Source organism: Fukomys damarensis, unplaced genomic scaffold (assembly GCF_012274545.1).
Source record: "Fukomys damarensis isolate Sample0158 unplaced genomic scaffold, DMR_v1.0_HiC HiC_scaffold_34, whole genome shotgun sequence".
In the NCBI taxonomy this organism is placed as follows: Eukaryota; Metazoa; Chordata; class Mammalia; order Rodentia; family Bathyergidae; genus Fukomys; species Fukomys damarensis.
The window spans coordinates 1469476-1480800 of record NW_022900946.1 but is presented as its reverse complement, the minus strand read 5'-3'; the positions used below and the strand labels follow the sequence as shown (position 1 = coordinate 1480800).

Sequence of the window (11325 nt, the reverse complement as noted above, 5' to 3'; positions counted from 1 at the left end):
GATTGTTCTTTAGCTAGACGCAGCACTGCATTTTCATTGCTGTATTACTGGGGATTGAACCCAGGCAGGGCCGAGCTGCAGCCCGAGACCTTCTTATTCCGAAATAGGATCTTACCAACAGCCTAGACTCGCAGTCTTCTTGCCTCGGGCTCTTGTGCAGCTGTGAGTACAGTCTGGCACACTGGGTCCAGCAGTGTTTCATGTCTGACAGAAGTACAAGGCTTCTCAACTTATGATGGATTTGTCCTGGTGAAGTCACTGTAAGCTGAAAGCAGTATAAATTAAAAATGCATTGCCCAGGATTTAGCTCAGTGGTTCCACCACCTACCTTGCAAGCGCAAGATCCTGAGTTTGATCCCACTACAGAAAAACAAACAAACAAACAAAAACAAAAGCATTGGCTACACCTAACCTATGCAGCACCACCACAGCTTAGCACCAAGAACACTGCAGAATCCCATTTTCACCCCCAGTAGCACAAGAGAGGATCACATGGTGAATTGCTAGCCTGAGAAAAGATCAATAACGACAACAAATTTTTTGTTTGTTTGTTTGTTTGTTTTGAGACAGGGTCTCACTATGTAGTTGAGACTGACCTAGAACTCACTATGTAGGCCAGGCTGGTCTCGAACTCACAGCGATCCTCCTGCCTCAGCCTCCCGAGTGCTGGGATTACAGCTGTGCACCACCACGCCTGGCAACAACAAACATTTTTTGAGACAGGGTCTTGCTATGTAGCCTAGGCTGACCTCAAATTCATGCCAATCCTCCTGTCTCAGCCTCTGGAGCGCTGGGATTACAGGTGTGTGCCACCAGGCCCAGCTAAGGTCAAAATTCAAAATTTGAAACACACATTCTTCTGAACACTTATATGCAACTTTCACACCACTGTCAAGCTGATAAATCACACACTGAACTCAGGGACGGTCTACTAATGTACATTGTGGGCAATCAATGTGGACAATCAACTAATGCACATTTCTTGTTACATCACAGCCTGGAGGCAGGTGTTTCCCAGGTGTGCACACTTGGGGCTCCTGGTGTGTAATCGCCGGAGGTAAAGCACATTATATGCAACTTTCACACCACTGTCAAGCTGATAAATCACACACTGAACTCAGGGACGGTCTACTAATGTACATTGTGGGCAATCAATGTGGACAATCAACTAATGCACATTTCTTGTTACATCACAGCCTGGAGGCAGGTGTTTCCCAGGTGTGCACACTTGGGGCTCCTGGTGTGTAATCGCCGGAGGTAAAGCACAGGTGAACTTTTTAAAGAAGTTACAGTTAGAGATTTCTTCTTACAGCTAATTTTTAACACTTGACTGTAGCCTTTGGAGGATGCTTATAGAGTTTCTTTTTTTAAAAAATTGAGGAAAAAGGTGCGGTGGTGACTCTTCAGTACTAAGCACACACAATATAGCTTGAGCACCCATGTGCGGGAGTCATAAAGTGCTGAGTAAAAGGCGAAGTTGGGAAAACCCAGAGGTCAATCATCCATGGTGGCAGCTGTGACCATTACTAGTTTTAAGGAGTGCTAGTTGAAAATTAACTTTGGTTGGACATGGTGGTACACACCTGTAATTCCAGCATTTGGGAGGCTGAGGCAGGAGGATAAATGTGAGTTAGAAGCCAGCCTGGGCTACATAGTGAGCTCAAGGCCAGCCTGGACTACAGAGTGAGACCCTCAAAAAAAAAAAAAGAAAAAAGGAAGAAAATTAACTTTGGGCCATTTAGAAGTATGAATCTGGGGCTGGGGATTTAGCTCAGTGGGGCCACGCTTGCCTCACAAGTGTGAGGTCCTGTGTTCCATCCCCGGTACCACACACACACACACACACAGAAGTATGAATCTGTACCTATACATCGGTACCTGAGGGCAGGCCTCCAGGAGAGGGGCAGGTAGAAGAGCACCAAGGCGTCTGGAATAAACAACCCTGTAAGAAGTTTCTGCAAGAGGCTGGGAGCCCTTTGAGTCAAAACAACAAATTTTTTGTTTGTTTGTTTGTTTGTTTTGAGACAAGGTCTCACTATGTAGTTGAGACTGACCTAGAACTCACTATGTAGGCCAGGCTGGTCTCGAACTCAATGGCAATGTCACAGGGAAGTTTCGGTAAAGCCCTTCCTTGAGGGGAGGCAGAGGGCAGTGATTTCTCCAGTTCCCAGGAGGGGCCCGCAGAATTAGGGAAATAGGTATTACATGCAACTGAGAGAAGAAGAAAGGAGGAGAAAGAAAGGGGTGCGGACCGACCGGAGGGGGAGATTCTGGGCAGGACCCCTCCTGATCAGAGCTTCTGGAATCCAAGAACTGGCAGCAGGCAAGGCCTCCCACACCGGGGCCTGCGGCGTGCACAGCCGAGTCAGCACACAGGCAGCAGCCACTGCAGTTGGGACACAGCGCCTCCGCCTTGCACAGAGCAGAGGGCAGCGTCACCCTTTGACAGGTGAGAAACCCGGCCCAGAGGTGCCAGGGACCAGAAATGAGCTAGTCAGGGCCTCTCACCATGCATACCCCGCAGCTCTTCTCGGGTACACAATAAAAAGGGAGACGCCTAGGCTTTGAAAATTAGACAGTCCTGAGTTCATATTTTCATTTCTTCTGAGTTGTGGCTGAGTGCTTTTGGGCAAATTACTTAACTTCGCTGAATCCCAGTTTTCTGGTCTGAAAAATAGGACCAATAATGATATGAATAAAATCTATAAAACGCTTGTGACAGGGCTGGAGGTGTAGCTCAGGGGCAGACCACCTGCTTAGCATGTGCAAGGACCTGGGTTCAATCTCCTGTACCACAAAAAGAAACAAATGAATAAACAAAAACCTGTCACAGAACAGGAGCCCGAAACACAGGAGTCGTTGCTGTGATTTTCTGAAGTTAACACCACAAATCTGTGCCAGCAAGAGCAACTGCACGGTGTGCTGCAGCCATTTGCCCTGGTTCTAGAGCTGGAGGTGCTTGGACCTGGGTCCAGTCCTTCCTTGCAGTTCGTGGGGCTAATACAGTAGGCTGCGTGGAGGGCTCGTTTCCATGGAGCTCGAGGGAAAGTCTGCAGGAGCCACGTACTGAGACGAGGAACTCTGGGCCCCTGGCAGGATGGGTGGGATTAAAGCATTTTAGCAGAAAGGCCCAGAAAGCCACAGGTTCGCGGGGGCAGGTGGTTTAGACGACCAGATTTCAGCCCGTGAGAAGCAGCCACCCCTCCCTGCAAGGAAGATGGCTCCCATTCCTGGCTGTGTTCCAGCAAGCAGTGGATCAGGGCGGAGTGGTACAGCTGGTACATCCTGCACAGCTGGAGACACCCCCCCAATTCTTCTGAGACAGGGTCTCACTGTGTAATTCCCACCGGCCTTGAGCTTGAGATGTTCCTACTTCAGCCTCCCAGAGCCATCACGCTGGGCTCTCAACTGTGGACTCTGTGACTGTCACACCCTGCTGCAATGTTACAGCTCCAGCAGACACTACCAGCTCTGTTCACGTTTGGACCTCTGAGAACAGTGGGCTCTGAGTTCTGCAGCCCAGAGCTTCCATGGAAGGGGTAAGGGAAGAGGAGAAAGCTCTGTCCTGGCCAGAAGTAGGGGTTTCTGCTCAACTTCTGATGGGTGTGTGTGTTAGCGAGGTTTCATTTTCTTTCTTTTTATTATCTATCTATTTAATCTATCTGTAATACTGAAGATTGTTTTTGTGCTTTTTGTTTTTTTGGTACTGGGGGTTGAACTCGGGTCTTTGCGCTTGCAAGGCATGCAGTGGAACCACTGAGCTAAATCCCTGGCCCAATACTTAAGATTGTATCCAAGGTCTTCACACTGAGCTATATCCACAGCCCTTTTTATAATTTATTTTGGGGCAGGGTATCACCAAGTTGCTCAGGATGGACCAAACTTGTAATACTTTTATCTTAGTCTCCTGAGTAGCTGGGATTACAAGTGTGCCCCACCACACCTGGCCACAAGCACAGTTTTGATTAGGTGCTTCAGCTGGTTTCTTTCTCGCCTGCTTTCTTTAATAATAGTTGGTTTTTTGTTGTTGTTGTTGTTGTACCAGGGATCAAACTCAGGACCACCTTGCCAGGCAGGTGTGGTGCCACTGAGCTATATCCCTGGCCCTACTTCTTTAATAATAAAACCCTGCCTCACTGGGGATTTAGCTCAGTGGCTCCATGCCTGCTTCACAAGCACAAGGTCTGAGTTTGATCCCCTGCACACACACACACACACACACACACAAAACCCTGCCATAGCTGAGCATGGTGGCGCACGCCTGTAATCCCAGCACTTGGGAGGCTGAGGCAGGAGGATCACTGTGAGTTCGAGACCAGCCTAGGCTACATAATGAATTCCAGGTCAGTCTCAACTACATACTGAGACCCTGTCTCAAAAAAAACAAAAACAAAAACAAAAAAAACACACACATACACACACACACACACAAAACCAAAAAACAAAACAAAACAAAAACCTGCCTCCATCCATGTTGGGGCTACCACATGGCCAAGCTGCTAAATCCCACATTTTGCAGCATCCTGTGTAGGTGGGTGTGGCCGTGACTGTATTCTGAGCAGATGTGGTGTGTTCTATTTTTGGATTATGGTCTTAAAAATGACACATGCACCAAATACAGACACATACCATGCGCTCCCTGGTTGGTTTGAGCAAATTCGGACAGACGCAAGCAGAAATGTTGCCCCCACAAAACCACACAAGAGGCAGAATAAAATACACCTGAAACTGCAGCTTCTGCACTTGTTTATTTTCACTGTCACCCTGGGGGGATGGGCGCGGGGGCTCCAGTTTCTCTGGCTTTCTTTTTGGGAGGAATCTTCCTGACTACCTATCCAGTCTGTGCCTCTTGCTCCTAGCTGCCCTTTCGCTGGGCCTGACCTTAAAAATCACACATGCACCAAATACAGACACATGCCATGCGCTCCCTGGTTGGTTTGAGCAAATGCGGACAGACGCAAGCAGAAATGTTGCCCCCACAAAACCACACAAGAGCCAGAATAAAACACACCTGAAACTGCAGCTTCTGCACTTGTTTATTTTCACTGTCACCCTGGGGGGATGGGCTCGGGGGCTCCAGTTTCTTTGGCTTTCTTTTTGGGAGAATCTTCCTGACTACCTATCCAGTCTGTGCCTCTTGCTCCTAGCTGCCCTTTCGCTGGGCCTGGAGGTGCTTTCTTGGCCTCCCTGGAGCCTCACGGGGGTGGGGTGGGAGAGAGTCCTGGGGAGAGGGGCAAGCAGGTCTGGATCCTGGCCCTGGGTCCCAGTTCCTCTGCAGTCCTGTCTCCATTGCTGGGTGGGGTGTCCATGGTCTGGTCTCAGCTGGGGGTAGGGTAAGCAAGTGGTGAAACGGCAAGAGCCCCGGGTTCCAATTCTGCCTCTCCTACTCATTTTGTTCTACAACTCCAGAGAAGAATCCAATCCCCTGTGGCCCCAGTTTCTCTGTAAACCAAACACACACACACCCTTAGAAAGGTTCTGTTTCCTCTTTGCTCTGGTCGCTGGGAAGCTCACCTTTCATTTTATTCCAAGATAAGAATTCTTTGATCCCTCTTCGACACCCACCCGAATGACCACAGGCTTGTCCTGAGGAGGCACAGGTGCCTCTGTTGGCTCTCTGGCCCTGGCTCCTTACTTCTAGCTCTGCCTCAGCGCCGGATCTTCTTCCTCTCTGAGTTCTGGAACTTGGTCACCAGCTTCCTTTCGTGCCCGCCAGGGCAGGGGCGGTTGGTGTTGGCAGCAGCTTCTCTCTTGGTGCGACCTTTCCTGCCTCCACCGGCTGGGGCCCAGGGTAGGAGACAGAGGGGGGGACAGAGAAGCAGGTGGTTAGGGGTGCAGGTGTGGCAGCAGCAGGGACAGTTACAGTCCTTTCCAGCTGTTTCCGGTCCACGGAGTCAGGGACAGGGTGGGGGTGACCGAGGCACAGAGGGAACAGAACAGGCTGGAGGGAGGAGGTGCAGTGTGGAAAGACGTCAAAGGGGGTCCTGGTCAGTGAGGCTTGGAAGTAGAAGGAACAGGGAGGAGGAGGTGGGCTTACCCATGTAGGCATGGGCCAGGCTGTACTGGTCGTACTCGTCCAGGCTGGCTTCCTCCTCCTCTGGGTCCAGGGGATCCTGAGAGGGGCCGGCCACTGGTGACAAGGTAGCCATTGGGCCTGGCGCACTCACTGTCTCTCTCACCTTCTCCTAAAGCTTTGCTTGTATCTGGCCTCCTTTCCAGTCTGCTTGCTCCACCTATAAGGCTGTGTCTCAGCCCTGGCCTCAGGCGCTGTCTGATGCAATGTGTTTTTCCAGAGGAGACTCCCGCCCTAGGGGGAGGAGGGAAGGGGCAGGACAGGGCAGAAACAGTCCTTGGGCTTTTGGCCAGCAGGGATCTGAAGGCCTTACCTGGGTTAAGCTTCCTTCTCTGTCCTCTGTCCTCTGCCACCTGTGCCTCCTGGCCTGGCCACATGGCTGCCCCTGCCCCATGCCTGGATCTGGCTCGGACTAAGACAGGGTGGTGGGAATGGAGTAGGGGCGGGCACCAGCACCTCACACAAGGCAGTGGTTCCCACCCTCACCTGGTGCCCCCCAGCTTTATGGAAAGCCCCTCTGATTTCCTGTGTTGCAGTCCCTAGGAAACCTCCCTCGTGTGAGAGGGAGTCTCCAGGGCAGCTGAGAGTGCAGGTCAGGAGCTACACACCTGATTCAAGCCCCTGACCGCACTGTCTAGTGCTACCTGGGACATGCCACTTTACTCCTCCGCACTTTAGGTCCTTCCTCCATGAGGTGAAGTGCACAGTAACCCTATCTGCCTCCCGAGCTGGTGAGAGGATCAGAAGGAAGCATCAGAAAGGCCCTGACGGCAGCATCCAGTGCAGTGCAAGCAGGATCTAGGGGTAAGTTGCATAGCCTCTGAAACACAGGCCCTTGCTGGGGTAGAAAGGAGGCAGAAAGAAGTCCAATATATAACAATATATTTAGGTAGAAGACATAATAAGGTTATCAGATATTTGCACCTATTTAATATGAATTAGTTTGAATTTGAGGATGAATTTTAAAAATTTTGAAAAACTTTTCTGGTGGGGAGTCAGTCTCTTTTGCCCAGGCCTGCCTTGAACTTCTGGGCTCAAGTGATCCTCCTGCCTCAGCCTCTCCAGGAGCTGTGACTACAGATGCACACAGCAATAGGAAAAGCCCTAAGTGTGAATTTCATAGGAATCAGTGTAAGTTTTAGGCTCAAAGAAGAAACATGTGGAGGGCCACGAGAGCTCAATCCCTGGTACCCCCCCCAATAAATAAATAAAAGGAAACGTGGAATGGAATATTCCGTTCTTTGGCCGAAGGATCTGCCTGGTAAGTCACCTGGTTCTGAGAAGCGATAAAGAAGACTTTATCGGCCCTGTCATCCGAGGCAGGCAGGTAGTCAGACAAAACATTCCATGTTTGAAAAAAAGAGCACCCTGGTTCCAGAGAGACCCGGCCTTCCTGGCCCACCTTCTCTCCTCTGCCCCTGCCCTCGCTGCTCCAGCTCCAGGTCCCTGCAGTCCACGCTCCCGCCCCCTAGCGGCCCTCACATCACCCTGGTTTAAAAGAAGCTTCACTTCTGCTCCTGACCCTCCCTAGACTAAACAGAACTACAGTTAGCTTTTGCTTTCCAGACTTGTAAATTAACACCCAGGACACAAGGGAAGGGAGCAGGTCACTTGAATCAAATCAGAGTTGGGGTAATAAGGAGCCAAATGATAAGGGGAAGAGAAAATAACCTCAGTTCAAACAAAGTTAGAACATGAGGCAAATCTAGGTGCGGAAAATCAAGAATACGGTGTTCTTGGTACATGACAGGCTTTATCACTGCCATAGCAGTAATTCCTCTCCCATGGCTTGGGATGGGGTCGAGCCCAGGGTCAGGCTGTCTTTAATGGATGTTTAACTTTTATCAGAGTCCAGCAGGACAGCCAAACACTGTAGAATGAACAGCAGCAAGAGGATAACCAGGGAACTGTTGCTCTCTTTCCTTTTCTGCCAACTCCTCATTTTGACGACCAAAACCATCTCATAGATCCCTAAGAAGCCCTGCAGGAGGCAGAACGGGCCTGCTTGAAATCCGGCATTTTCCTCCTCCATCTTTATTTTTTGTTTGTTTGTTTGTTTTTGGTACCAGGGGTGGAACTGGGGACCTTTCACTTACCAGGCAGGTGACAAAACCACTGAACTAAATTCCCGGCCCCATTTATTTATTTATTTTTTTGTTGTTGTTGTTGTTTTTGAGACAGGGTCTCACTATGTAGTTGAGCCTGACCTGGAACTCACTATGTAGTCCAGGCTGGTCTCGAACTCACAGTGATCCTCCTGCCTCAGCCCCCAAGTGCTGGGATTACAGGTGTACGCCACCACACCTGACTTATTTATGTTTTTGAAGCAAGGTCTTGATACGTAATATAGATTGGCCTTGAACTCACTATGTAGCCCAGGCTGGCCTGGAACTCCTGGCAATGCTCCTGCCTCAGCCTCCCATGTGCTGGGACTACAGGTGTGCCCTACCCCCAGCCTCCAGGACTTGTATGGTCAGCCAGGAAGAAGTCTATTTTTTTTCTGCTTGTGATGATGATAATTTGGTGACATTCCAGCAGATTACTAGACACACCTGTTACAACCCAGTAAAATCAGCCTGGAGTAAACCCAGGGGCCTGTGGATCTGGGGACTGTGTGGCAGAAAGACAGCAAGACACACCTAATTCCAGGAGTTAAACCATCCAAATAAGAAGCAGAGCATGGTAGTGCATGCTTGTAATACCAGCACTCAGAAGGCTGAGGCAGGAGGATCACCAGGAGTTCCAGGCCAGACTCAGCTACATAGTGACACCCTGTCTCTCTCTCTCTCTCTCTCTCTCTCTCTCTCTCTCCTCTCTCTCAATCTCTCCCCCCACCCACACCAAACAAACAAACCCTACCCAAATCAGGTGTGGACACCCTAAGGGCTATGCAGAGTCACTGTCTCAGGGAATCCAGAAGCTTCTGAGCTGGAAGGCAGGATGGAGAGGCAAGGTGGGGCCTGACATTGCTGTGCACCGAGGGGGCACAGGAGTTTAAAGGAAGTGAAACAAGATGCCTCTGTCCGAGTCACCTTGGTCCAGATAAACATCGAATCTCGGCTCTGTGGCATCCTCATCTGCAGGGGGACTGGTCCCCCAAGTACCAGCCAGAGTGGCACCACACTGTGGGGGCCTCACCAGGCTGCCACATGCGGCCAAGCCGCCCATCACTGTTAGGAGAGCAGCGGGGCACACACAAATGCATCACTCCTCCCCGTTGCTGGCTCTTGCTTTGTGTCTCAGAGCACTGCACGTTCAAGCCTGGGAAGTAGAGGGTGGCGACTCTGGGAGCACAAGTTCCTGTAAACCATCCACCACTCTGAATAAATTCATTAGACACGAGGCAGCTCTGAATAACTCATTTATTGACCAAGCTGAACTTATCTGAGTCAGTCTTTGGTCTGACGACACCTTCCCAGTTCAGAGGCAGACATGTGCAACCCTCCCGGAATTCACAAAGTATCATCTTGAGTATGACATGCTGTCTTTATGTCTTCTGTGGGCAGCAGAGTGGCACTGCTGATTGTGAAATGCAGGTACCCCTGCTGACACCCAGCCTCTGCGGGAGCCTTCCCTACGCAGAGGTTCCCAAGGGAAGAAAGGAGCTGGGGGGCTTCAGCAGCAAAAAAAAACAAATGCACCAGTGTCTGTGGACGAGTGACTTCTTGGCATCATCATGTGAGGAACTCTGGCCATCATATGAAAATTATGTCACAGTGCACAGTAAGGCGAGAAAGCAGGCTAACAAAACATCATTTGAGGTAATCCTATTTTTGCATGAAATTTATTGAAATAATACAGGTGATGGGCTGGGGATTTAGCTCAGTGGTTCTACCACCTGCCTCTCAAGCACAAGGTCCTGAGTTCAATCCCCAGTACAAAAAAAAAACAACAATCCAGAAATAATATAGGTGATTCTTAGTAATATATCATTAGCATAATATATGCATGTTTATTTTAATATTATGCATTTTTTCTGGTAACTAAAAATACCAGCCAAACAAGGTTCCTCTCACCAGTAGAAAAATCTAGAGTAATAAATCCTACACTGGGCCAGGGAATTAGCTCAGTGGCACTGTGCCTGCCTTGCAAGCCCAAGGTCCTGAGCTTGATTACCAGTACTGAAAATCAATTAATCAGTTAATCAATCAATCCTATTACTGGACACCTCCTTAGAGATCTGCAAACCTAATCTCATTTAACAGAAAAAAAAAATCAAGAGGAAGGGCTGAGCACATAGCTCAGGGGAGTAATGTGTGCACTTAGCATGTGAGGGTTTCCATTCCCAAACAGAGAGAGGGAGACAGAGAGCAAGACAGAGACAGAGAGACAGAAACAGACAGACAGGGGTTCAGCATTCTCCATTCTACAAATGTTTAGGCAGTGACTATGCGCCAGACACTTGCTTGGTAATAGGGATATAAAGACAAACACGACATGGCTGAGTGTGGTGGCCCATGCCCGCAATCTGAACACTCTGAGAGGCTGAGGCAGGAGGATCATGAGTTCAACACCAGGCTGGGGAACTTAGGAACTTAGCACACCCTCACTCAAAATAAAGGGAGGAGGGTGCTGGGATGTAACTCAATGCAAAGGCCCTGGGTTCAATTCCAATATAGCAATTAATTAAAAACAAACATAACAAGATTTAGAAAATGGCCAGGTGTGGTAGTACATGCCTGCAATCCCAGCACTTGAAAGGCCGAGGCAGGAGAGCCACAAGTTTGAGGTCAACCTGAACTGCATAGAGACACCCTGTCTCACAAAACCAAAAACGAAAAACCAAAAACAAAAACAAAAACAAAAACAAAAAAAAAGAAGAAGAAGACAGGCAGAACACCACCATGTCAATACTCAAGGCGCTGTAGACGGGACAGTGGACAATAGTGCCCAATGAACAGGAGATTGTCACATGGGTTGTAAGCAATGTGTGGCAAGGTGTACGCAACCCAGGTCCCAGAGAAGGTCGCAAGCAAGCCAGCCCGGAAGGCGTGGGCAGCAGCCAGCTGGATGGGGGCTCAGAGCAGTGTTGCAGAAGGCAAGTGAGGGGCAGCAGGTGCAATCCCCTAATCAGAGCAGCCCAGGCGCAGAAGCGCGGGTCCGGGTCAGCAGGCAGGTCCTCTGCTGCCCAGGACAGGCTGTCCTAGGGGTGCTGCCTGTCACCGAGGTCTGGGGGTCAGCATGTGGTGACTCGGCACACGTATCGATACTCTGACACAGAAGAAAGTAAGCCCCTTGGCTCATGGTTCCTC

At 49.8% G+C, this 11325-nt stretch overlaps 1 protein-coding gene across 3 annotated transcripts; it reads right to left on the bottom strand.

The window, feature by feature from the left end:
- Window positions 1-5042: 5042 nt before the first annotated feature.
- Window positions 5043-6263, bottom strand: Nupr1 (nuclear protein 1, transcriptional regulator). Of its 3 annotated transcripts, XM_010623531.3 has the most exons (4): window positions 6038-6263; window positions 5636-5779; window positions 5423-5442; window positions 5043-5391 (listed from the first exon to the last, which is right to left on the bottom strand). In XM_010623531.3, the coding sequence occupies exons 1-2, from the start codon at window positions 6147-6149 to the stop codon at window positions 5649-5651; spliced, it is 243 nt and encodes an 80-aa protein (XP_010621833.1). In that variant the 5' UTR covers window positions 6150-6263; the 3' UTR covers window positions 5043-5391; window positions 5423-5442; window positions 5636-5648. The 3 variants fall into 3 exon arrangements, with proteins under 3 accessions (XP_010621833.1, XP_010621835.1, XP_010621832.1); XM_010623533.3 differs by lacking the exon at window positions 5423-5442 and having other exon boundaries at window positions 5044-5322; XM_010623530.3 differs by having other exon boundaries at window positions 5044-5442; window positions 6038-6261.
- Window positions 6264-11325: the final 5062 nt, after the last annotated feature.